The sequence below is a fragment of the Sparus aurata genome, chromosome 20 (assembly GCF_900880675.1).
Source record: "Sparus aurata chromosome 20, fSpaAur1.1, whole genome shotgun sequence".
Classification (NCBI taxonomy): domain Eukaryota; kingdom Metazoa; phylum Chordata; class Actinopteri; order Spariformes; family Sparidae; genus Sparus; species Sparus aurata.
This window is the reverse complement of record NC_044206.1, coordinates 18,405,717-18,432,256: the sequence shown is the minus strand read 5'-3', so window position 1 is coordinate 18,432,256 and position 26,540 is coordinate 18,405,717. Positions and strand designations below refer to the sequence as shown.

The following is a 26,540-nucleotide window of genomic DNA, read 5'->3' as shown; positions in this document are numbered from 1 at the left end:
GTTAGCTTAGCATTATGTTTGAGAATAAATTGAGTAAATGTGTTCTTTAGTGTTTGAAAGCTGAGTTGAGGATGTGACTTTGCCACAAATCATTTTAATGTAGTGTTTAAAACCCGTTATAGATGTAAAGAAAAATTCAGCAACTTTGGTTTTTCGGTAGTTATTAAATGTTTTGTTCAACTTAAAGTGATTAGTTTGGGGTAAATGGAAAAAAAGGAAAAAAGGCAATTATAATTTCTGTTGTTTATATGTGCCATCTTCTTAAACGTGAGGACTTGCTGCTCTTTTTTTTTGTCATTCATGACAGCAGAAGAAGAGTCTTTGGGTTTGGGTTTGGGAACAAGCAATTTGAAGACGTCTCTTTGGGTTCTGGGAAATTGTGCTGAGCATTTCTCAAGATGTTTTTACATTTTCTAAACTGAACGATGAATCTTGAAAATAATCAGCAGATTAATTCTGTTTCAGTTGTGGCTCTATGTGCAGTAACGCACCAGATTACACAAAGTAAACAAACACAACATTTATTTGATTTCATTGTGATGGCGTTATTTCTACAGCCATTAAAACTGTTCCACCAAACAAATTTCAAGAACCATATATTAAAGAAAATGAGCTAGATGGAGCTTCGTCCATAACAGAAAACACAGACACTGTGAGAGTTGATCGGTTGAAGTTCACTTTATTTCTGAGTATCAGTTTTTGCTACATGACAACTTTATTACAGATTAAATTGTCTTCCATCAGCAAAATAATGTTGTGGCCTTGAAAAAATAAAGTAGCCTTTTGTTTTCTTTTTTCATAATGATAAACATTTGAGTTTTCACTGAACATTCATTTAATAAATATCTTAATATATCACAATATTCTCCCTGTCAGTGACGTTTCACACATAATTTTTCAAGCCACGTTAATACTTTGCAATACATATAACAGCTGGATTTCCTCAGGGAACATCAGTTACTCTTTATGAGTGAGACATGATAAATATTACATTCTTTAGACAGCGAACACCAACTAGAAACAGAACATTAAACATTTATAGGATATTACATCTGGCAGGAATACTGGAAAACTGTTTGCATCACTTTTATTTTTAAGGCATTTTACGTGTACTTCATAAGTATTTTTACTACATCTTCATTTAGCCTTTCACACGATGAACATATATAAAAAATACAGTTAATATGTAAGAACAAGCATGCGTGTGCGTCGCTGATGGTTCTTTTCTTGATCTTCGCGGCTTCACATTCACTTTGGCTGATGATACATAGACACACAACGAATAAAGAGTGGACAGCTACCCTCACGTAACGACCGCAAAAGACCACACTGATTCGATTGGCTGTAACACGAACCACCACAGACCGAACTAAGACTCGTGCAGGAAACACTTTGAACGGACATTCTTGACCAAAACATGCATGATGTATCCGATATTTCTGTATATGAAAAAACAGCAACTATGATTTATTTCCTATTACGTAAGCTCCATGCATCTAATGATTTGACTCAAATTGCACATGTACCCTCACAGACTTTCTATAGTGTTATTGCACATAGTACCTACGTCACTAACCCTCATTCTACCCCTAAGTGCAAATAAAAAGCACTTCAGTACACAGGAACACAGTGGTTTGCCTCAGTCACAACTGGATTTATAGATGAACACTGTTCATAACACCCTACACCTATTAACTATTGCTATAATATAGAGCACATACAGTACGACAGGATGACTTCAAATGTGCCACTGAAACCATATCACATATGCTTTCCCTCTGCACACGTTATTCATAACCCGTCCTCTATGTTTACAGTGCAGTTATTCATTCATATATCTTTTGTAGAAATATGTTTAAAGTGCCTCAACAGACAGACGTCACATACACACAACCTCTTTGGCAACTGTATGGCGTCAGTGGTTTCAAGAAATGTCATGAAAACAACTTTTAGCACATTTAAAATGGATCTTACAGTACAACTGATCCAGTTTGTTCAACACACAAAGTCACATGTGTTGGCAGGATCACATTTACAGGATGTCATGATTGTTATAAGTCACTTACACTTTATATACTGTACGTATTTTTTTTCTTTTTACATAATTTTGTCCCGTATATTTCTATTCTATGTGTGTAACATATACAATAGGATCACTCAGTTGATTCACTTGAGAAAAATAATCATGCTTCAAACACTGACTTTGAGTATTCTGATTACATGTGTGTTTTCCATTTAATGCTATTAGAGACATTCAATTTAAAGGGTCACATTTAATGCAAAGATTTTCTCTCATGTGAAGTCAATGTGCATTAATTAAATAACTACATAACTAAAAGACAGAATAACCCGTTTTAAATGAATAACTTTTATGTACTCCAGTAAGAATACAGTTACATTACTGACATTTTACTCAATGACAAGTTAAACTGCTGGTCTTAAAATAACACTTAAAGTAAAAAAGTACAATGTATTCTCTTTAAACTCCACTCATAGTGTTAGTTACTTTTTAACCATCATCAAACGCAGGAATTCAATGGAAGGGGTTTCTGTTTCTCTAAAAGATGAAGATTTTGGAGGTTTTTTGGCCAGTATGTCAGGGTTTTCATTGGTCCATTTGTGATAGGAGAGCCTTTAGGTGACACGTTTTATAATTTAAAATTGTACTCAGCACTTGATTATGATTTTAGAGGTAACTAAGCAGATAAGATGATGTGATGTGTACCTTAAGTACAAGTAGAATTGAATACTTGGAAATTAATACCCATAAAAGTACTTACTTAGCTAAAGTAACTGAGCAGTTGTAATCAGTTACTTCCACCCTGTATAGTTAAAAACCCAACTGGCTTCATGAACAACACAGATGTTCCACAGAGCTGCTTTAACGTTAAATGTTATAAGTGAATAAACACGCAAGATTCAGTTAAGATCAGTATGCATCAATTTAAATTACTTATCAGGCTAAGATATTTCATTTGTTCTCATTGATTGAACTTAATAGAAAAACTGTTGCGTTAACTTAACAGTGAACTTATTTGATCAAAATAGATGGCAACATGTAATTAAATATCCAAAGTCAACTTTTTTTGGGTATAATTATTAGTCCGAGTGCTCACTCTCTGACAGAGGACAGTTGTCCCTCACATCAGTGCTACAAAGCGGGCATGGCTTCAGTTTCCTAAAGGTAGCAGACCAGTTAATCTCAGTCTACCGAGTCACTCTGGGTCATTACCGGACCCCAAATCATTCTAATGTCTACACACATCGAAAAATAAAAAGTTTTCCAGGTTTCATTCACATTTTTTGAGTATTTACAGAATATATTTATGTATATATATAATATTTAAGGCTTGTTTTGTTGTTAAAGTAACACTATTGCACAGACGACAAAGACACACTAAGGCCTCGTAACTACTGAGTCTACAGACTAAGTCTAAGTATGGCTTACTTCCCTGATTTATGAGGCTGGCCGGGCTCCCTGGCCGCTATGAGCCGCTTTAGGAGCCGCGGCGCTGCTTCTATTGCACAGGTCCCTGATTTCCTGCAGGCCCTCGTTCAGGGCTTTGACGAAGACGGCCGAGCTTGTCTCTGTGTTCTCCCAGAAACTAGACACGCAGAAGATGATGTGGTCTGACTGCGGGTTGTAACAGGCGCCATAGCCGTTGGGCACCACCGGGCCGTAGCAGCAGAACATTTCCACTGTGGTTGGGACCTGGATAGAAGAAGACACAGTCTGGGTTAGCCAGGAGTATTTGAGGATAAAGTATCAGATAAGGGCTGCAGCCAATGATTTTGATCTGCTCCTTCTTTCACTAATTGATAATTTAGTATAGAAACATGTTCCCAGGGCACAAAAAAGATGGGTGATGTCTTCATCTTTTTTTGTTCAATCAACAGTCCAAAACCAAAAAAGATATTGCATTTGCAATTATATAAAACAGACGAAGCAGCAAGTCCCCACATTGCACAAGTTGGAACCAGCAAATGTGTCATTTTTCTGTATACATGATCTAAAAGATACATTTTCTGTTGAACAATTAATAGACTGAGCTCTAAATAAGATTTTCTACTCAAGAGATTAGAGTTTTACATTTCACATCTCACCACAAGCAACGACTTCTGTACAAATCTTTCAGTCTAAATCGTGTTAACATTTCTCGATTGAAAAGTTTTTCGTGGTCGAGTTTTTACAGATGTGAAATGCATCAGTTCATGTTTACCAGCAGACACAAAATGTTGAGATGGTGAACTTGTAATGAGCACGGTGCGGATTGAATCACCTCTCTCGTTAAATCCAGGGCTGCAACTAAGGATTATCGATATATCTGCTGATTCGTTTCATATTTAATTGATCATTTAGTCCTTAAAAGGTAAAAAAAAAAATGTGTTTGGAGACGGATCTTTCACTGCGCAGGAATGGAATAACATTTTGAAGAACAATACAAAAATGATCTTGGGAACTCAGAACTAGACTAGCACAGTTTAAAATAATAAACAGGTATACTCGTTCCCCTCAAGGTTATTTAGGGCGAAATTAAGAGACAGCCCAAACTGCTGGAGGTGCGGGTTGGGTGTTGGCACTTTTTTCCATATGATGTGGTCCTGCTCTGTAGTACAAAAATGTTGGACTGCTATCCATGAGAATATAAAAATTATCTTCAAATTAGATATTCCATTCTGCCCGAATTTGTTTGTACTTGGTGACCCTCTCCCTTTGAAACATCTTCCTGTGTCACAGGCAGACTGGGTCCAGACATCCCTTATGTTGGGGAGAAAACTTATTGTGACAGAATGGAAAGCGACCTCCCTGCCGTCAGTCAGGATATGGTTTTCTCAACTTGGTATTGTGGCCGCATATGAGCGCCTTTCCTTTAGGTTGACTAATCAGGTAGATAAATACACTGCTAAGTGGGGGAATTACATCTCCTTTTTCAAAGGTCCTCAATATAACTAGGTAACAACAGACCAGCTCAAATTTTTAAGAAATTATTTTGAATTGTGATATATGCTGCTTAACTGTCTACACATCTGCCAAAGTATAGTTACATATGTGCGAATGCATATGAATGTCTGTCTTTTTGTCATTTTTAATTTAATTAAATTTTCAATTACCTACTGATATTTTGCATTGTTAATTCTTTTGTTATCCAGTCTGTGTCTGCAGAGTTAGATTTGTTTTTTGTTTAATTGTGTAATATTGTTTTCCCTTTTTATTGTTTGTGTCTTGTCTCTTTTCTTGTAGCCTTGGGTTGATGACTATCTGGCGTGTTGTCTTGTCTCTTGTTCTAAAACAATAAAAATTACTGATTATAAAAAAAAAAATGTGTTTAAAGAGAGTTCAAAGTGATGCCTTCAAAATGCTTCTTTAGTCCAACCAACAGTCAAAAAACCCAAAGACTCTTCATTTACTGTTGTGAATGACAAACAAAAACAGCCAATTCTCACATTTAGGGAACTGGAACCAACAAACGTTTGGCGCTTTTGCTTGAGAAACAGCCAATCGATTTATTTTCTCTTGATAGACTAATCAATGTATTGACTATTTGTTGCAGCTCTAGCGAGATTTATTTTTGTTAAAATGTCATGGATGACCACGAAATTTTACACGTTACCACTTTGATTTTGCTTCGATAAACAGCAGATGCTCTTATAATAATGCAGCTGTTGGGTTCTCAGAATGTCTTATTTATAGTTTAGTGACTGCATGTATTCTACTGTTATGTACGGCTGCCTTGAGCAACTTGTGTAAGTGAGATAATATATTATTTTAAGCGACTTGAGGGCTGGGGATGAGTCTGGCAGGGTCTCCAATTAAAAAAGACTGCGAAAGGAAGCACAGAGCCTTCGGTGAGGATCCCAAACACCAGCGTAAACTAAATATTTTTTAATTAGTCCTGTGTATTTTCTCAAGTTGGGTTGCACTTTTGCAGTCTCAGTTCCTGTTCAGAATGACCTCAGAAGAGTTTAGTAAGTCTCTCCGGCTCAGCTGTTTGCACTTGCTTCTCTACTGCCTATACAGTTTAGTGCTGACTACACTTGTGCCTCTAAAGTTGCTGGAGAAACTACAACAATTTCGTGAGTGGAACAACTCTGGGCTCCAAGAACTATATCTCCCTTTAACATCTTAAATAGGAATCTTATCATCCGATGCCCTGTATATTTATTTCTGTTGCAATGACTGAAGGTCTTTTGACTTGAGGTTATGAATGGATAATATGCAAAACAGCCAAATCAGCACCAGTATGTCCTCAACAGTGTCTCCTTTGTATTCTCTATCTACATTTAATGATAACTCTAAAAAGCCAATTCATTTATCTCTTTTCATCCCTCTTTTCATCCCAGTTTCCTGTCCTGAGACAAGGCGGATGTGGAATTAGATCAGACAGGGTTCTGGGAAAGTATATGTGTAGATATAAAAGAGCAAAGGCTCATGAGAATGGGATCAGGTGTTACCTGACTGGTAGAGAGGATGAACTGGTTACTGGCCAGATACGTCTCGTCACAGAAGATCTCGGGCTTCTCCATATTCAGATCCTTTGCGATCTTCAGAAGCCCAAGGAGATGATTGTCTATAGCCATTCCTGTAATAGCCTGAAAGATGATAACTTATTTTTAACCACAATATTAACACAGAAGCCCTTGTTAGGCTGAAGTTGGACTGGTCAATATCTATTGTAAGAAATATCAATTCAGGTTGAGCTGAGAATGTCTGCCACCCTACGCAACAGATGATGGAACAAACACCTTGCAACCAATTTGGGAAACACGCTTATAAGCTGTCTTGCTGTGAGTTAGATGAGAAGATCAATACCACTCTCACCTTAACTACAAAGCTCCAGCCTGGAGACGTTAGCTTAGCTTTGCATGAAGACTGGATGGCAGGAAAAATAAAACTACCAACAGCTATAAAACTCATCAATTAATCTGTTATATCATGTTTGCTTGAAATATAAAAACCCACGGGGGAGTTATGTGGTGGACTACCTCGTAGCGAGGTGTAATGACTTCCTGCTGTCTCTTCTGGTTGCCTGGAAACTTCATGGTGAGGGTGAGATGCCACCGAGTCATTATGTCTGGCCAAGAAGTTGTTGACAAAACCCACAAATTTGTGTTTTTAATCTTCAGTTTAACAAATTAGGTGTCATGTGCTAATTTGTGAACTCTCAAGGCGTTGGTAGGCTAGCTGTTTCCATTTGTTTGCAGTCTTTGTGCTAAGCTAGGCTAACTTGTGTCCTCACTGGGGCTTCATATTTACTATTGATGTCCCTTTTCTGCCTTTTGTTGATGACGCATCCATGATTATAATGGTTCTGTTCAGAACTGGCGTAAATGTTGGCCGGTTCCCTAGCTTCAAAGTTCTAAGAATCTTTAATAGAAACCACAGAAGAAGAACAACAGCTGATTTGGTAGAAATGGGGGCTACAGACACGAACTCTCTTATTCCTTCCTATACATGATCTGAATTTAGATATTTTGGATGGAGCAATATTTATATATATATATTTATATCATGTTTAGTTGTTTACATTTCAATCCTGACTGTCACAATAATGTATCAAAAGTAAAAATAACGGTTTAAAACACTTACAGCAATTGTGTAATTCGTCTGGGCATTTATCGCATCCCTCAGTCTTTTACTTTTCTCTGCATCCTGTTGGAAAAGTGAAAAATAATTCAGAGAACAAACAAAAAACTGGGCATTTCTCACGTTTTACAAAAAGAGAGGAGGACAGCCAGGTGAATTCCTTCTTCTCAGACCTTTTAAACCTGCAGAGACATCATGTGTTGGAATGGGGGGAGAGAGGAGCGCTTGCTCGCACCTGTTACATTTAAGCAGGTGCGATGGGCAGTAATGTGGGAGTTGCTCCGTAATTGGGGGTCAAAGTGAGAAAAATGACTCACGGTGAAAGTGGCCCTCTCGTCTGTCATGGCCCTCACAAAGGCCAGGGCCTCGGGGGTGGCAGAGCGAATGTTATCGACCCGACCTTGTTGGAAACGCCGGATGGAGGCACTCTCGTAGGTGGACACGAGCCTTCCCCTGCACCTGAGTGTACGAGGGACAGAATCAGGGCAATGACAGCATTTTATGTGATATTTCATAAAATAGCGCTCTGTTTTAACCTCTGTTGATCTTACTTGTTCTATTATTACAAGTGGGTTTTAATTTCCCTCTTATTTTACATTTATTGTGACATTCTATGCCTGTTTTTATGCATCTTTATCTTATTTTTACTTTCAGTATAAGTGGGTTGTACCTTCCATCTTATTTAACATTAACTGTCCGTCCCTATTTTTATGTTCAATCCGTCTTTTTTTATGTGAAGCACTCGGTGCCAGTGGTGGGCAAGAAAGCGGTGACATATTCATAGTGAGGAGAGGGCACTTCACCGCAGTTTGTCCATTGGATGGGCACCCCAGAGGGCACTTTATCATGTTTTACCCACCATCACCCCCCTTGAGTCCACTGATACCTGGTGCACGTAATTTCTTTGTCGTGAAGCACTTCTTGCATTTTTGGATAAAAGGTGTAATATGATTTAAAATCTATTATCAAAAGTTTGAATGTACTTTACTTGTAAAATGCGAGCTGCAAGGCGACTTGTATGAACGCATCTGGACTCATCTTCTGTTTCTTGATGAATTCCTTCCCGTAGTCTTTGAACGTGAAAACATCCATGTCGAGATTATTCACCAGCCTGAAGGAGCAAAGCACACGACACATTAGAAAAGGCTTATTTGAACATTGGGGTTAGGGTTTTAACTTGATTGTCTTGCCTCTGCAGTCTGTCTCCAGACGCTGCTATGAGTCTATGGATGTGTGGGTTACATTTCCAGAGCAGCCTTCTCGGAGGGGGAAGCTCTCTCACGCTGGCTCTTGCCATCTTGGACGGACTTCCCGTCCTGTTTCGGGACAACATCAGAACTCCCTTCACTGTTTGCCACATCAGGATAGATCCAACAACAATATTCAGTGACTGTCTTACATGTATTTCATCACGTATTCGGAGCACTGCACCAGAACTATTCCCTCGAAGGCCGAATGCTCGCACACGACCCCACATACCCCGTCCATTCCTACGACAAACTGAGAGAAGAGGGATTAGATAAAAAGCTCTACGTTCGTGGAGGATGTGAAGTGACTCGAAAAGTGGTCCCACCTGCATCGATTTGTCGTACCAGCGGTTCGCGCCGTTCTTCTCACGGCCGCCACCGTGTAGCATCAGCAGGGCCCTGGTGGTGTCTCTGGGCTCCAGACCACAGGGCTCATCCAGACACACCACGCATAAACAGCTCTCGATCAGGGCCAGAGAATCCCTGTTGGTTAGATCTGGATAAAGGAGAGATTTACGTGTGATTCAAGGTGTCTGAAACTTCTCAAAGTGGTGTGAAATTGACAATTGTTTAAGTTGAGACCTTTCGTTAGTAAGTCTCTGGCTTGGGCCCATTCTGTCCTCCCATCTGATGTCAGGATGCCAACGGGGGGGAGTCTCTCTTCAGCGTTGTCGGCCATTTTCATGATTTTCTCCAGCTGGGATACGATCTCCGTTTCGTTGAGCTGCTTGCTGTTTGCGACTACATCCAACACGAAAAACTAGCGAGGAAAAACAGATTGCAGAGAGCACGTGCTCCTTAACCATTCCACTGCATCAGCTCATTGCGAATGCTCGCGCTTAAATGCGCCCTTGCCTGCTGTTATTCCCACAGAGAAAATAATGGTAAGGACTAAATTCAGCCGATAGCTGCCTAAAATATGGCTCCTATGCAGCGATCAGCAAAACGTGCGACTCAAGGAAGCTCTTAAAGTGACGGATTCGATCAGCTGTAATTAAGTTAACTGCCTGCATCTCCATAGGGATGGGCCCTTATGTGCCACGGAGTGATCATTCCCAGAATCTCTTCCAGGTGAAAGCCCCTGCTCTGCCCTTTTTTTTCTGCGATCAGTTAAAGGCACAATCTGTGAGATTAATGTAATTAAAATAGAGGCCTTGGAGCTGCAGATGTTGGCGGCAGGTTTTTTTTTTATGCCTTTATGGGAATCTGTGTAGAGGATTTGGAGAAAACGAAATGGGATTACAGTAATGGGCTGGTGTGGTCTTAGTCAACTGGACAGCCACTACATTTGTAAATACTGAATTAAACCTGCATTTTCATATTCAAAATGATCATCGGTTGAGAAACACATATTGCGGATTGAGCTTCTGTGACTTGTACAATCTACATCAACGTATACGTGCACCAGTTACCTGAAACCTAAGCAAAGCATCTGGTATACTATGCTGGATTTGGCCCTCCTCCTCCTCCTCGGCTCAACGAGACCGAGAGAGCGCCGACGGTTTAGCAGCGAGCAAGAGTGCGGATGAAGAGAGCGGACAGGGCAGTGAATCAGAGAGCTAAAACGTTCTGATTAATTTCATTCTACAGCAACAAATAAACATGCCCACACCTCCGCACAACCCTGCAGTATGAAGCGTGTGTTAATTCAGCCAAAGCCCAGGGCTTCATCCTGTCCGTTGAGGAGAATCACATACAGAGAAGAGGAGAGAGACGGAGACGGCGATGGAACCTGGTTGCTAAAATCTGCACAGAGCCCACACCTCGTGCTTTTAATCGGCTGGGGGCTTCACCCTACCACCCAGAGTTTGACACCCAGAAACGTCCTGAGCACAGCAAAATAAGAAAACAGGCGCCTCAGACACCCCAGCTTCTAGAAGGTCGTCAGTGATGATTGAGGAGGGGATACTCTTGTTTGAGTCAGTACAGTTTTATAGGAAGGTCCTGCAGAGAACTGAAACTTGCTAAAAGAATAACAAGGATGCTGGGAAAGTCTGGTTGCGAATTGTGAAAGAAGACTCTCTATTAAATGAGTCTGTTTGAGTCCTCTGATAGACTCTGCTGGAGCTTCTCTTGTGTTCAGAGAGGGATAGATGATGTACAAATATGAGCATTCCACAGTATTTGTTAGTTTAAATATCCAAATAGACACCTGAACATCCGTAGATAGCAATGCAGCCATTCAAACTCAGGGCTTGAATCAGTCAAATGCTTACCTAGGAACAGAAGTCTCATTGTTTATCCTGCCTCGTAGAGCTGCACGTTTGACTGAAACATTATCGATGTCACAATACGGCTTTGGTGTTTCACTGCCTTCGTAATTCAGCGTTTTATTTATTTTTTTAAGTGAAAGCACTTCATTTTTACTGCCTGTCAGTGAACAATACATCTTATATTTAGGACTGATAAAGTGTGAAGGTTTGAGGATGTTGACTAGTTAATTTCCCCGTCCGTGGCACATTACTTTTAAAGATGGCACCTCGACAGAATGAATAATATGTCTTTTGTATCTCCTATTCATTGAAATCTGATGAAGGATTAAAGTCAGAGTTTATGTCTGATGTGACGTATTTAACTCTCACTCTACATTCACTCTTATTTTCTCTGAGACAGACGGGACTGAAGCCTGACTGAGTCTCCTCAGAGGCTGGGCGTCCTGACCTGGTTCTTGCACGCCACTATGATGTGCTCCGGCGCCGAGGAGGCCGCGCTTGTCTGGACCTTCAGCGTGTCTGTCTTCAGCCCCGGGTATCTGTAGGAGCTGAAGAGGCGGTAGTACTGCTCCATGCACAGAGGGGTCCCGGATAGCTGGCCCCGAGCAAAATCCACTGGCAGCGCTCGTCTGAGAGACATCAACGCACACACACACACACACACACACATCACACATCACATGACCTCTGAGGACTCTCACGCTCACACTTTGTTTTTCATCTGTGGCGGAGGACATGGAGGGGGGGAGGGGGCGTGACAGGTAATCTATTACAGGTTGAACTTACGCATCGACGAGGGCCTTGTAGTCCAGCACTCCTCTGATGAGGCGAGCGGCGAATCTTAAAGGAGCGAGAAAGGTTGAAATTAAAGAAAACGGAGAGCAGAGTGTGCAGGACAATACGCAGCAAAGGGATTATAATTAGATACTCCCGAAGGACTGACAGTAATCACATTACGGTAAATTACTAGGATACAGTGGGCGAGCTGTGTGTGTTTGTCTGTGTTGGAGAGAGAGAGAGAGGGAGAGAGGCAGTGTGTATGTGTGAGTGGGCGGTGTGGGCAAACACAGAGCCCTGTCAGGTCTCATGTTGTGTGTCATTTGTCTCAGTGTTATTACGTTCATAGCCAGATCAATACGGAGGAGGCAGCCGCGGCGCACCACACCCCTAAACGAGTCCTGACTAGCGGGTCTCTGCGGAGAGCTTGGTCCTGTCGCTCCCAATCTAATGAGTGCGCGTGTCAGTGGATTAGCAGCTTCGGGGGCCGCTCTGGGAAATATTCAGTTAGCACGGCACGAGCTGACAAAAGCTAATGCTGAGTTACAGGGCTGGAGGGGGACTGGTGCAATGTCTGGTTGGAGCACGGCTCATTTAATAACATTTCAGACGTTTGAGGGGGAGAGATGAAGCCCAGGGATCTTCTTCACGTCAGTGGTTCGGATCTTAATTTCAAGCCTGCTGGGGGAGAACGTAACCGAGGAACCGAACGATATGCTGTATCTACTGGAAAGTTCTCGTGTTTAGTGGCTGTTCGCACCGGTTTTCATGGGAACGTAACACAAGCAGCTGCAAACCAAGTTTCTGTTTTTGTTCAGTGCATTCTGGGAGTTACACGTGACTTTTGAGGCTCCTTTAACATGTCTTCTGTTGTTGTTTTTTTATGTAAATGTGTTTTAATGTGTCTGTTGGATGTAATATATGTACACAAATGGTAGACACTAATTATTCTCTATTTCTACTCACTGAAAGAAAAATTTTGGTTTACATTTTTTTATGGAACTTCTTGCATTTATGTTGTTGGGATTGGTACAGAAACCCAGCATGGGGCCCCGGGGATAAATCATTAAAGCCTGTAGTATTCATACGATCTGACGTTAACGGTTCTTTTATCTGTACTTTTTAACTTTTTGATGTAACTTATTAAACGTCCTCTCTCTACCAGTGGTGCCCGCAGGCAGTGAATCACATCGGCAGAGGGAGGAGGACTGATACTGACTGATGTATATGTTCTTCATTCATTCTTATCTTTACTCAGTAACCTAATGCTGGGTATATTATTTACTTTTTGACATCTGTTCAGTTCTTTATCGATAGTCTTGGTTCTTTTTAATGATAGCAATTCCGGAAAACAAACCTTTTGTTTGTTTGTTTTCCGGCGTGCTATCATTAAAAAGAACCAAGAGTATCGATAGAGAACTGAACAGATACAGTAAGAAGTATCAATAAAACAGGAGCAGAACTAATAAAATCATAACGATATCCATCCATACTTAAGTCTGAGATCTCCTACCTGTCCCAAATTGATCGAGAGAGTGTGTCAAACTCTATTTCATTGCTTTCAGTTGCAGGCACGAGGAAACAGCAGCGTTGGAGAAAAGAGGGTTTCCAACTAATACAACTGGTCTATCAGAGGAATTATTCTGCGACTGTTGCAGTAATCGAATAATTGTTTAAGCTGTTCCTTAACAATCTTCCTTTTCCTGTGACTCAATCCGCAACCTGATTATTTTCCCTCCACCAAATGGGTTATGCTTGTGTTGGTTTGTGATCAGGATGACTCAAAAACTACTGAATGGATTTCCACGAAACTTGAATATAAGCCGAGTCTTGACCCAGAATAGACCCCCTTAAGGTTTGGTGCGGATCTGGATAATGGAATCCAGGGTCACTTATTTTAAACATGGTGATAAAAGACTTTTTCCTGACATTTTTCAATTTTATTTCTCAGGGAATAACACATCTCGATCTCGATCAAAAAATCCAGGTGTATTTTGGCATCTGGTGTCTGTTAGTGACTGGATTAAGCTTGACTGAATTAAAGGGGCCTGTGGGGTCTTGGTGGAGGTATACGTTCTACTGAGTGTCATTCTAGTTACCGCAACATTGTCTTCTACCAGACACGATTGTCTTAATTTAAATGGTCTCTTGCAGTTACGTATTTATCATAATGTCTTACATATTGTGGTGGCTGTTTATTCGGTAAAAGGTGAGTTAGTATCAGGTTTTGTCTTGAGTTGCTCTTCTCATTGACCCGCACCGTCAGTTTTTGTCAGAGAAACACCATCATTAGAGTCTCTGGTGCATCACAGCAGAGGAAGGTGAGGGAACTTTAAACACATAGCAGAAGCAAAGGTACAGCACATACCCACGGACATCATTATGATTCCTGAACGTCTGCTTAGGAAAGACCATGACAGGACTGGAGTTGACTGGCAGGGCCAACCTGTTGTTCAAATACATGTCCTCCAGCCAGTAGTCGTACACCTAAATGAAAACACAGGGATCGTTAAGCAGTTTTTATTTTCAACTCAAGTTATTACTCTCAGAGTTGGGACCTGTGTGCAGTGGCGTAAAAAGCCATTACAGTGCATCACTGCCAGATGAAACGGAGAGTGGGGAGAGAGTCGGCGTGGGAGTGGGAGCCTGATAGATTTCACCGAGCTGGATGAGCTGTGGACTGAGCGATCAGCCAGACACGGGGGGAGAGATTGAGGCGACGAAGAACGAACAGAGGCTCAGATAAATTTTTATCGCCAGGGGATTCAACTCTGTTAGGAATGGGTTATATGTTATGTTTGAGACGTGATCTGATGAAGTTTTCATTCTTTTTTTTTTTTTAGATTAAATGGAGCAGATGCTGAATTCGATTATTATTATTACAGAAACACAATCGAATCTGATGCTGAGTGCAAATATTGTTAAAAGTCAAATTAAGTTTGGATTGTATTGATAATGAATGATACGATACGATACTGATTTTACAGCTACTGTATTGAGTTTCTCAAATTACCGTAGAAAATGGCACACAGGAAACAAACATCTTTATTGATTTTAGGAAAAACTGACTGGAATTTCTTGTTTTTCTGCCTCTGCATCCACATCTTTTTAATTTTTAAGAGCTGAGACTTTACCCAGTTGGTCGTCTTGTCCCTCCTCTCTAAAAGCTTCTTCTGTAGAAGCTCTCCGACTCCTCCGGGGGCCCCAAACTTCTCCACGATGGCCTTAGTCTTCTTAAATTGCTCCTCCTTGATCAGGTGTTGGACGCACTTCAAGTACGTGTCGAGGGTTTGCCTCAGCGGGGGCACGGGGACCTTCGGCAGCACCTGATGTCGCGAAAACAACAGATTGGTATCAGGACCGCAGCTGTTGAGCATTTTTTGTGTCTTTCCTGTGATTCACCGAGGGTTCGTTAGTTAACGGGGTGATTCCCTCACATCTTTCCTCTCTGGTTTTATTATTAGAACCCTGAGTTAATAATTCATCTTAAATGCTTGGAGTGTTATCAGTCCCGGCAGTCTCGTGGGAACTTAAACGCTCTTGTTTTCTTTCAGGATGGAAAATGTGAATTGATTATCTTTTCCGTCTGATGTTTGAACATTTGCATAGTGGCACTGGTAGTAACCCAACGTGTTAATATTGACCAGTGCCTGTGTTGGAATTCCAAAACAACTGTGCAGCATTATGTAAAATATCAGCCTGGAAAAACCAAGTAGAAAGGATCGAGCCATAGTTAAGAAATACACACTCTTAAGTAGTTATATAATATAATGCAACACTGGCTTTGTATGTGCATTAAATGACTGCACAAAAAATACAGTACTATGTACAGCAGTTGAAACTGCGTTTGGATCCTTTGCTGAAGCACCAAACTTGAAAATACTCCAGTACAAATAAAGGACTGAATTCAAAACTTTACAGCGTGATGTAAAAAAAAAAATAATAATAATAAAAGAATATATGATGTCTTTTGGATTAAAGTTACCATTGCATCAGTGTGTATGTTACATTTTACTGTTGTAGATGTTTTTTGATACAGTACTATGTGCAGATGAAGTATTCAGATCTTTCACTTATGTAAACGTACTAATACCACACTGTAAAGACATTCAATTGCAAGTAAAAGTCCTGTATTATTGGCAAGATGTACTTAAAGTATCAAAATTAAAAGTACTCACTGTGGAGTAAATGTTCCCTGTCAGTGTTGTGTTATTATATATGATGTATTTAGATTAATATTAATGTGTATGCTGCATTTTACTGCTGTAGATATTTGAGTAAGAGCTAATAGTAACTGCTATAGTGCCCAAAAGTCAAAGTTGAGTAAAAGTAAAGAGTAAAGATATTCTGTTAACATATTAGTTTAGTAGAAGTAGAGGTCACCCATATGTATAATTCTTGAAGTATCCGATATCAAAATCAAAATCTATGTATATAAATATATGTCACTGATCAATTATTGGATCTCATATTCAGCCTCTTCCTGATGATTAGAATCAGTGTCATTTTCATCCAGAGATTAATTCAAAATCTCGGATGCAGCGTGTAATCTGCAATGTAACGAGTAGCTAATGCAGTGGAGTAAAAAAGTACAATATTTGCCTCTGTAAAACTGTAGTGGAGAGGAAGTGGAAATGGTAAAAACTCAGGTAAAGTAAAAACCTAAGGAACAGAGCAAGAAAGATCATGATGAACGGTATGAAAAGAAAAAGAAAACACATCATAGATCTAAATTCAAACAATCAGCCGTCTCTGTTACGAGCTGTCAACTCTGGAGCACTTTACAAACTGAAAGTCAAACTAATTTCTGCAATGAAATGTTTAGTCTCTTGTATTTCTGTGTCTATTCTGATGATGAGAGCTGTAGTGAAAGTTTCACACTTGACTGTATGATAAGCTGTGCTGTCTCTAATCAATCAAACTCAAATAACAGACATAAATCATGTGTGTGTGTTGTCGCTGTCAATGTTCCTCTAGTCTAGAACATCAACTTTTTACTCTTCAGATGTGTGACAATGAATATCAGTGGATACATTTTCCAATAAGTTGATTTAGCTCGAGAAGTTTGGAGAATTTTGCATCCACATTGCTTCACTGAAAGGAAAAAAAACTCAAAATCATCAACCTTGGAGGTGAATGTGTTTTCACCAGACGGACAGACTGTGACAAACTGTAATCTGAGAAGTCACTATTACCTAAAGCTGTCAGACACATGAAGTGGAGCAGAAATCTATTCATTTGCCTCTTGAGAAGTATGAAGTTGAAAATATTAGAAATATTCAATTAAAGTACAAGTACCTCGAATTTATAAGTTTGTACTTGCAGTGTTGAAAAAAGTAGTGAAAAGTAAATATATTGTGTTATTACTTCTTACTAAGTCATGCAGTATCTGATATTAAATCTAAGTATTATTTTATTCAGCATTTTTCCTTATTATGATAGGAAAAATGATCTGATTGTTGTTTTGCCTACTGACAAAAAGTCAGCAGGTAACTAAAGTTATCAATAAACGTAGTGGAGTAGAAGTATAAAGCTGCAGAAAATGGAAAAATACTCAAGTGACCTCAGAGTTGCGCTTCAGCAGAGTACTTGAGTAGATGTACTCAGTTACATCGTCGCTGTCAGATGGCAGATGAGGGCCCGCTGTTATTTACGCCCCTAGCGGCCGGTGCGTGTCAGTGCAGCGGACCACGAACAAGCAACAAACCATCCCAACAACAGCAAAAAGCTGAGGACGTGAAGTGATGGGAGGAGGAGTGAGTTCATACCTGGCTGTCTCGGTCCCTGCTCGTCTCTTTCTCCAAGATTGGCATGTTTTCATCCCAGTTCACTCCTCAAAGGACAAAACAACACTGTGACAGACGCGTGGAGGACTGCTCAGCCTTGGAAAAAAGAAGGAAAAAAAAGCATAAAAAGTGACAAAACGTTACAAATATTAATGAAGTGAGTGTAAAAGAAGCGTCCATTCTTCATCGTTGTGCAGCCTGTGAAGCGAACCGCCGCGTGTCCTTGAGATCCAGCTGCGCCTCGTCGCTCACCTCTGCAGAGGGGTGTGTGCGCCTCGAAAACTCGTTTCATCTCTATTTCATGCTTAAAAGCTTCTTTTTTTTTCTTTCACTAAAACAAATGTGTGCACACGTATAAGCCAGTAAACGGAAGCAATCTGAGCTTGTTTTCAGCGCAGTTCTTGGACGCATTTCTGGATTTAAAAAAAACAGAGCTCATGTCTGGAAAAAAAAAAAAAAAAAAGATTCATCCTTGATGCAAGTTGGTTTGATTGGAAACGAAACTTTTCAGACTTTCCTCTCAGCTCAAACTCGACTTTAAAAGTGAGTTGTTCCAGATGAATCTGGCTGTGAGGGGCGTCCACACAGGTGATCATATGAAAAAGAGAGCAGAAAAGAGAAAGCAGGTTGTCTTACCTGATCAGCGCAGGAGGTCAGAGAAGTGCGGCGGGAGTTCACATGATCAGATCCCAAGTCAGTGTAGAGAGAGGCTCCCCGCCGCGGTGTGGACTCCGGACGGCTCCCCGGTCCCCTCGCCTCGCCATACGGTCTGTGGCTCCACATTAAAAGCGCGCCTCGGAAAAAGATGCTGAAGGTGTTTGCGTCTACCTTCCTTCCCCCCCCGGGGGGCAAGAAACTCCTCCCATCGACATCCATTCGCGGAACATATTATCTAACAGCTTGCTTCATCCTCCCTCCTCCTCCTCCTCCACCTCCACCCACATCTAATGATTTTGATATATATATATATATATATATATATATATATATATATATATATATATATATATATATATATATATATATATATATATATATACATATTAAAAGGGAATGGGTTTCTGGTGTGGCATTCATGGACTGACAGTTGTGGTGCGTTTAAGGGCCAAAATGTAAGCCTGCGTTTTCTGCAGGTTTTTTTTTTTTTTTTTTTTGAGAAATTGGGGGGGATGCTCTTAAATCTCTCCTGCGGCTGATTCTCTAAACTTTTGCGCACTCGTGCCTGCTCATTTATAGGCGTATGTTTTTGGTTTTTTTATATTTATATGTTTGATTACGCATCAACAAAGAGACGCAACATGTGGAAATCAAACACCTGGCTTTAACTTAATTAATATTTTATTTAATTAATATTTTCCACCTAAAATAAGTTGTATTTTTTCTTTTTAAAATCTTTACAATCATCCTGAATGTTTCATCTCAATTCGTTACATTTCCAACGGAAAAAAAACTCCAAAACCCCTTTTTTCAAACGATAAGAAATGAAATCACCGCCGTCACACAGATCCAAACAGAGATTTATTAAAACGACAGTTCATAAATGAATACATGTTTTTTTTCTTCTTCTTCTTCTTCTTCTTCTTCTTAATTCATCTCAAGGATACTTCGTTGGCTACGTCTTGACAAAACGTTCCATACGCACAGGCGCCGCGCACGCACGCACGCACACACACACACACACACACACACACACACACACACACACACACACACACACACACACACACACACACATTTTGTAGAGGTCCACGTATGTTTTGTTTTCTTTACATTTACATTGTGCATATATCCACATATGTACAAAAATCCATTTATTATGATACATTTAGTTCCAACCAACGACAAAAAAAAAAAAAAAGAACAAACAGGCCCACGTGTTACAAAATTCAAACTCACGATTATCGTATTTATTTTTTTAGTTTTTTGGACGAGAAGAAATTAAAACAAGAAAATATAATCAGGCCTTCGATGTGCAAGTAAAAAAAGTTTCCTCCGAGACTAAAAATAGAGGCTATTCTTGTGTTAAGGTGTGGGGAGGGGGGGAACTGTGCTGTTTATAGTTGGTCCCATATAATCTTGTACGCACATGAATCTATTTATATCTTCTTTTTTTCATTTCTATTTTTTTCTTTTTTTTTTTACAATACACACGAATTCAACAGATCTCTCACAACAAAACTCCAGTTACACGTCCATGAACAAACGCTACAGAGACTTGCTGGACACAATGAAATCACAGTCGAACAGAGAAAGAAACGAATAGAAAAATAAATGATGATAATTAACTTTGGAAAACGCGTCACACCATCGTGATTTTGGTGACTGACTGGGTGTTTTATATTGCACATCGGTACTTACATAAAAGTTTAAATCACTACTATAACATTTTTCTTTAGATCTCTGCGCCCTAAGTGAACTCCGGACCGGACGACTCCTCCGACAAGGACCGCTGCGCTCTGAAGGGATCGAACCCGTTTTCATCCACCGGCAGGCAGTTCCCCGCCGAGCTGTAGCCCTTCTTTTTAGCCCTCCTCTCCTCCATCTTAATAGTATCGTACAGCCCCTGCGGAGCCTCCTCTAGCAGGTTATCTCTCTCGGAGTAAGACGGTTTCATTTGGCACACGTTGCGCAGCAGCAGCAGGGCCGGCGCGTAAAGCACATTGACGAGGCCCATGCCCAGATTGAGCTGCACGAACCCGAGGTTGTGCACGATCTGGCCGGCCACTATGGGACCCATGGCGTACGCGACGGAGTAAGAGATGTCTGCTATGGCGTAAACACTTCCATACACCGAGACGTGACGCACGTCGACCAGAAACGCGAGCGTCGGCAGCAGCGCGGTGTCGACTAACGCGATGCCGAAACAAATGCCGCACAGCGGGGCGATGAGCTGCCCGAAAGTTTTGCATGCGGGGACCGTGCACGAGCTGGCGCCTATGATAACCATGCCCACGGCTCCGTAGAACCACTGCAGTTGCGGGTGCTTGGCTGCCAGTTTGACTGTAATGTACACACCGAGGACGTGGGGGAAGAAGGCGGGGAGCCAGGTGAGCCCCATCTCCCACTGAGAGGAGTGCATGGTGGTCTCCATCCAGTTGGCGATGGTCGGCTCTAGAAAGGCCAGGGGGATGTTGCACACCGTGAGCGCGCCGGCCACCACGGCTATGTAGGGGTCGATCATGAGTCTGTATATGGGGGTGCCGACTGGCATGTTCTCTCTAGTCCTGTTGGAGAACGGCTTGATGACCGTGAGGAGGAGGAAGCCGTCCGCCAGGCAAATGCAGGCGAGCACGATGAAGGGCACCTTCTTGCCCGCGAACTCGTACAGGATGCCCCCGAAGGGAGGCGCCACCAGGCTCCCGAACGAGATGAACGCCAGCGCGATGCCCAGCGCCGTGCTCCTCTCCGACTCCTCCGTGTACTTGTCGGCTATCATCGCGATGCCGGACGTGTCCGCGAACGCAGAGCCCAGTCCCTGCAAACTTCTGGCCACGAAGAGCGTCGCGTAGTTCTCCCCGACCGCGAATATGCACGTGGACACGAACATGACACTCAGTCCGATCAAGAGCGGGATGTCATATCCGACCCGGTCTATGAAAGTTCCCGAGAGCGGGTTGACTAGCAGCTGCAGGATGGCTTTGGAGGCGAAGAGTACTCCTATCTGGACGTCTAAATTGTCCTTGATGCTTTTGTCTTGGCTTGTGCTGTTGGCTGAGGAGTTGGGGTGCATCACCAGGTGGACGTGCTCTGACTGCTCACTCTCCAGCTCCGCCAGATAGTCTGGGATAATTGGCACGATTACCATGTAGAGCATATTGTCCAGCAGGAGAGCCACGCAGACAATCACTAATATGATCCGTCTCTGCTGGTGAGGGTCCCGCATCTTGGTGCCCAGCTGCTTGGTTCTCTCGCCCATCTCGGAGAGTTTCACGGCGGCTGATTTGGCCAGCCCGGATGATGCTCCTTCTCCATCCATGGTGTGCTTTTATTGTCTTAAAAAAAAAAAAAAGAAGAAGAAGATTTTCGATGTAAAAAAAATCCAAAACAACAAAAAACAGACAAACGAGAAGTTGTAGTTGTGCTTCTCCCGTCTGCTGCCGATCTTTCAGCACCTCATCGATGACTCATTGGCGTTGTTTTTTTCTTCTCTACATTGATGTGATGCTCCCCGTCCTCACCTCGCCTGTGCGTAAAGGGAGAGGCGAAGAAGGAACTTGGCTGCCTCATCGGTGGAGACGGCTCTCCTCAGCTTCCTCAACTTGTCCTCGCCTCCGATGTTGTTTCATGATCTCCCGAGAAGTGACGTGTTGAAATCCGCTAATCTTTTACATGGCAGAGTTAGTTTGGAGCGATTGTTTTCTTTTTCCTTTTTTTGTTAGTTATTTGCGACACATCGGGCGCTCCAGCTCTCTCGTCTCCGTGTCCATACCTCCCATGACCTGTGGCACTTTTGCGCTCAGCTCTGAGACCACGACTGACTTCGTGGCCATTGGTGCACATTAACCCGGAGCTCGGGCGCTATTTTAGTCCTTTTTTTTTTATCTCCCCTTTTCACCAGCAGCTATGACGCATCACCAGCTTGCCCCCAAGTGGATCCCTTTGCCGCTCGCCTCTTTTATGTTAATTTTCCAACCATGGCCGCGATCACTTCAACCAATAAGAGCCGGTGAGCGCCACATCACGAAGCCTTTTACAAGAAGTCTGAAAGAAAAGACGAGGCTTTCTTATTCTTCATGTCCAATCTGGGACTCTTGGTGTTAAGGAGGTTTTTCAATATTCTTGTGCGCAATCATGGACATTTACGCACAGGCACGGTAGAGAAAGCTCCAAGAACACAGCTTTACTGATGAAAATCTAAACAACATTGGATCAAATAATAAAACACAGGCTGTGTTATACATAAGAAGGCATGTGTGCTTCATGTACTGAGCCTTTATATAAATCTACAAAAGACTGCAAGACAAAAAACATGAATGAAACCCCTATAAACTCACCTCTCGCTTGTGAGTCTCTCTTTCTTTGGGGAGAAACTCCCTCAAAGTGGCCAGTAAACCCTTTAGAGGCTTAAGGGAAAGTTAATGAGCTTCTTTTAATGTTAAATCTTCATCAAAAATGAACTCATACACGAGAAGAAGAGATTTCAGCACCACGAGACTGCGGACAGCGACACAAGGGGAGTTCTTTTTCTCTCTCCCTGACTTTGTGAATGAAAATTGTTCACTTCATTGACTTGTAGCCAGAGAACCAAAACATGTCAATCAAACTGTGTATTAACATGAAAACAATTACGCACAGCTGTCACGTCCGGAGATGAGAAAGACTCATTTTTTTTACTAAATGATAGTAGTAAAAACTAAATGACTCAATTTAACTAGAGACACCGGCGACACCTTGTGGCGAAGATGTGATATTACACAAAAAAACAGTTCGAAAATGTTCCAATCATTCACTCAGTGTTCTTGCACTAAAGATAACTGTGAAATAACATTAAAACATCATGTGAAAAACACAGTCATTTACCGTAATTACTACAGAGTTTTTACCTTTATTTTTACATGAAATCTTGTTTTTGGGGCATTTTAATGTTTGATTAAGGATAATTACATGAATAAAATGATAAAGTTATCTTTAAATGTATCACTTAACGTGAAAAAACCCGTAGGTGCACTGTGTAGTCTGGCGAATAACTTATCCTTACTTTGCAGCTGATGTTTATAAACCGAAACAATTGCTTAATACATTTTTGATATGCATTCCAATGTTTGAGAACAGTAACACTAATAAATACAGTTTAATCACCCTTATTTTAATGATTTTATTATAAAATGTTGGCTAATATAGTTTATACATTCTGTTCAAGTGTATGTACGTTGCCTCCAAATGAGATGATTGAAAAGGTAAAATGGTTTAGATCTAGTAAAATTTCTGTTTCTATTAATATGACTGCTGTATGTAAATACACATTTTTAAAGGTTCACTAGTCTGGGGGAAAAATGTTAATGAAGACAAAGATTCTTTTTTTATGCCTAAACAAACTCTTTGTATTCATAACTGAATAAACGGAATAAACACACTTACCTTAGAGAACAACACAACTTCAAATTGTTTACTGTGTTTATATGTGGCAGACCCTGCCATCTTGCTAGCTGCAAATGGTTTTCTGGGACCTTAATTTTTCTCTGAGTACAGCTTGTTTATTTAGTCATGGAGAAGGTGAATATTTCTGTTTTGTATTATTAGCTACTTCATTAATATTGAAAATACTGAAATGCTGAGATTGAATTCCTTCTATGAAACTACACAATGCACCTTTAATCAATTTTAATGTTTAAATAAAAGGTATACCACTTTATATTTTTCACAAACAGTTATTCAAATATTACCCTATCAACAAATCATAAAGTCAATTAGCCGGGTCAAGAGATCTTCACTTCACAGAGGTTGAAAACAGCAAACTGGCGCAAAAAATGATGGTGACCAATATTTAAAACCGTGATTTTCAGAACATACACATTACAAAAACTAAGAAAAAGTGACATTTGCATTTTGGAACAAAAAACAGTAAGCTTAACAATTACTTTACGACAGCAGTCTCAGCGCCGTCTGACTCATCGGTGTGTCTTCACAGGCTAAGTTGCTAGAAGTTGATAAAAACACATTTATTCAAAGGTAACAAAACTTCCAAAATGATACAATATATCTGCCGATTATCAAACAAATCTATGTATCTACACAATACTTGTAAATGTCACTGCACAATCAAAACTCATTTTACTGTTAGCTGTCGCTAATTTAATGCCTTTTTATACATTTAATACACAAATACAATATAAACCCCTGATTTAACATTTAATACAAAAACAATTCTGTACTTATTCTGTACATATTTTATTTATAAACTTGTCTTTTCTGTGTTAATAGCATCACTTTTACCTTCACAGTCATGTTAACAGTATAAAAAGCTTGTTTATTTATTTATTTCTTGATCACATTTATTATCATTTGCCAGTAGAGGGCAGTGAAGGCTTGCAAATAATTACGTAGACGCCACAGACCAACTAGAAAACACAAGACGTCATCACCCACTAAAACTCAAAACACAGGACACTGAATTATCTCTGAATCATATAATAGAATGAAAAGTGATCTAATCTAAGATTAGAAATAAATAAATAATGTTTTCTGGTGACATGAAGTGCTTTAAAATGTGCCTTTACGTCAGTCATATGAATAGAAATAAAGATTTTAGAGTCTAATTATTGCAAGTTATAAACATTCTTTATGTCATCCATAAACATGATCCAATAGTGTTTATAGATGAACTAGTAAGTGCTTACAGTAAACAATTGCTTAATTAATGTTTTATATTTTTTAACAGTGAACTAACAATTAACACAGTTTTATTTTGTACAAATTTGCCATTAACCTTTAATCTTTGTTACTATTTATCTTTCTTCCATCTCAAATAAATGGAATAAAATATCAAATGGAATTTCGGCATTTAAGGTTTAAAAAGGTCCTATAATTTATATAATCAAATTCCTACAGCTGACAATAATTATAATTTAGACAACAATTACAATTGAATTATGTCATGCACTTCTTTATGAGAAGTTACTCTGTGAGACAGTTTATCTTTATTTTAATGCTTTCGACCAAACGTGACTTTATTACGGATGTGTAACAGCTCCGGCCAAGAGAGTGTCTTTGTTTTGCTTTTTTAGTGGTTGATATCAACACTTTACCTGATTACAGTGACAGAGGAGGGGTGTTTACTGTGTGTTAAGTGGATGACTAGAGGCAGAAAATGCAGCATTAATTCACCAACAGGAGGATTAACACACCAGGACATAACTGCCCAATTCCACTAATGAGAGAGGCTTGGCTCAACAGCCACTCACAGATAAACACTCTTTATGTTATGGATTTCTGCTGCGGCCATGCTACGAGGTTTTCCTGTTTAACATGGCAGCAGGCACCTGCAGGAGTTCAGAGTGTCAGCTCTGTCTTGGTGGAGCTGCACGCCGACACACTTAGTCAGATTTCACCTCTGAACCATCCCATTCAGTTTGCATAGGGACACGTCTTTTTTAATAGCTTCTCGGTCATTTGACCCATTGACTCAAACTCAATGCCACAATGTCTTCGGTTACTAGTATACTGACCTTTGACCTTTTCGTTAGTTCATCAATGTCTATTCATCTTCTTTCTGGTGTCTTACTGTATCACAGGTTCAAATTTGGTTACATTTCACTGCAGCAAAGTAGAGAAATCTCTCTTAGTCATTTCTAGATTTTCCGATCAGATGTTTGGTCGATAAAATGGCAGAAACTGGTGAAAAATGACGATCAAATCCCAGGATGATGTTTTGAAATGTTCTGTTTACTTTTGTAAAAAGTTAAGAGGCTGAAATGAAAGAATTTTGACTCTTTTTCTTTTAAACAATTACTTATCATATACAATATAACATATTCACTGATTAACAACATAGTGGCAAACCAAGTGTCACTACAAATAGGTGCCAGTGGACCACTAAGCATTGTGCAATGTCTAATGAACGATTTGCTCTGACCTTTGCATTCATAATCTGATAAGTAGCTCACCTTTGACCTGCACTGTGTCTCACAGAAGGGCGAGATAGCAGTCTCATCATGATTTAAGTATTATCAAACATCTACCATTGTGCTTATTGGGCTAACACAAAGTTGATCATTAACCTGGTAGTTGATCTCTGTGCTTCAGCCTTCAGCCAGTCAGGACTTTTATGCTCTGTTTATGTTTTTCTTCCTGAAATTGTAATACAGTGGCAGATCTCGTGCTCTTGAAATGACCATCAGAGAGGGGAAGATAAAAAGTGCCCTTCAAATGTAATCCTTGTTTTAAATAAATCCTAATGCTTTCGTAAAATTACAATCCAGCTGCAGATAAAAGC

At 40.4% G+C, this 26,540-nt stretch overlaps 2 protein-coding genes across 2 annotated transcripts; both read right to left on the bottom strand.

Annotated features, from left to right (window-relative positions):
- Positions 1-659: 659 nt before the first annotated feature.
- chatb (choline O-acetyltransferase b) lies at positions 660-18,479 on the bottom strand. The gene is made up of 15 exons (XM_030401139.1): positions 18,245-18,479; positions 17,591-17,704; positions 14,957-15,148; positions 14,191-14,309; positions 11,832-11,885; positions 11,494-11,674; positions 9,415-9,592; positions 9,159-9,328; positions 8,985-9,085; positions 8,776-8,901; positions 8,574-8,696; positions 7,903-8,044; positions 7,589-7,651; positions 6,454-6,591; positions 660-3,712 (listed from the first exon to the last, which is right to left on the bottom strand). The coding sequence occupies exons 2-15, from the start codon at positions 17,633-17,635 to the stop codon at positions 3,458-3,460; spliced, it is 1,887 nt and encodes a 628-aa protein (XP_030256999.1). The 5' UTR covers positions 17,636-17,704; positions 18,245-18,479; the 3' UTR covers positions 660-3,457.
- Positions 18,480-19,107: 628 nt separating this feature from the next.
- slc18a3b (solute carrier family 18 member 3b) lies at positions 19,108-22,221 on the bottom strand. Its single transcript, XM_030399351.1, has one exon. The coding sequence runs from the start codon at positions 21,582-21,584 to the stop codon at positions 20,016-20,018; it is 1,569 nt and encodes a 522-aa protein (XP_030255211.1). The 5' UTR covers positions 21,585-22,221; the 3' UTR covers positions 19,108-20,015.
- Positions 22,222-26,540: the final 4,319 nt, after the last annotated feature.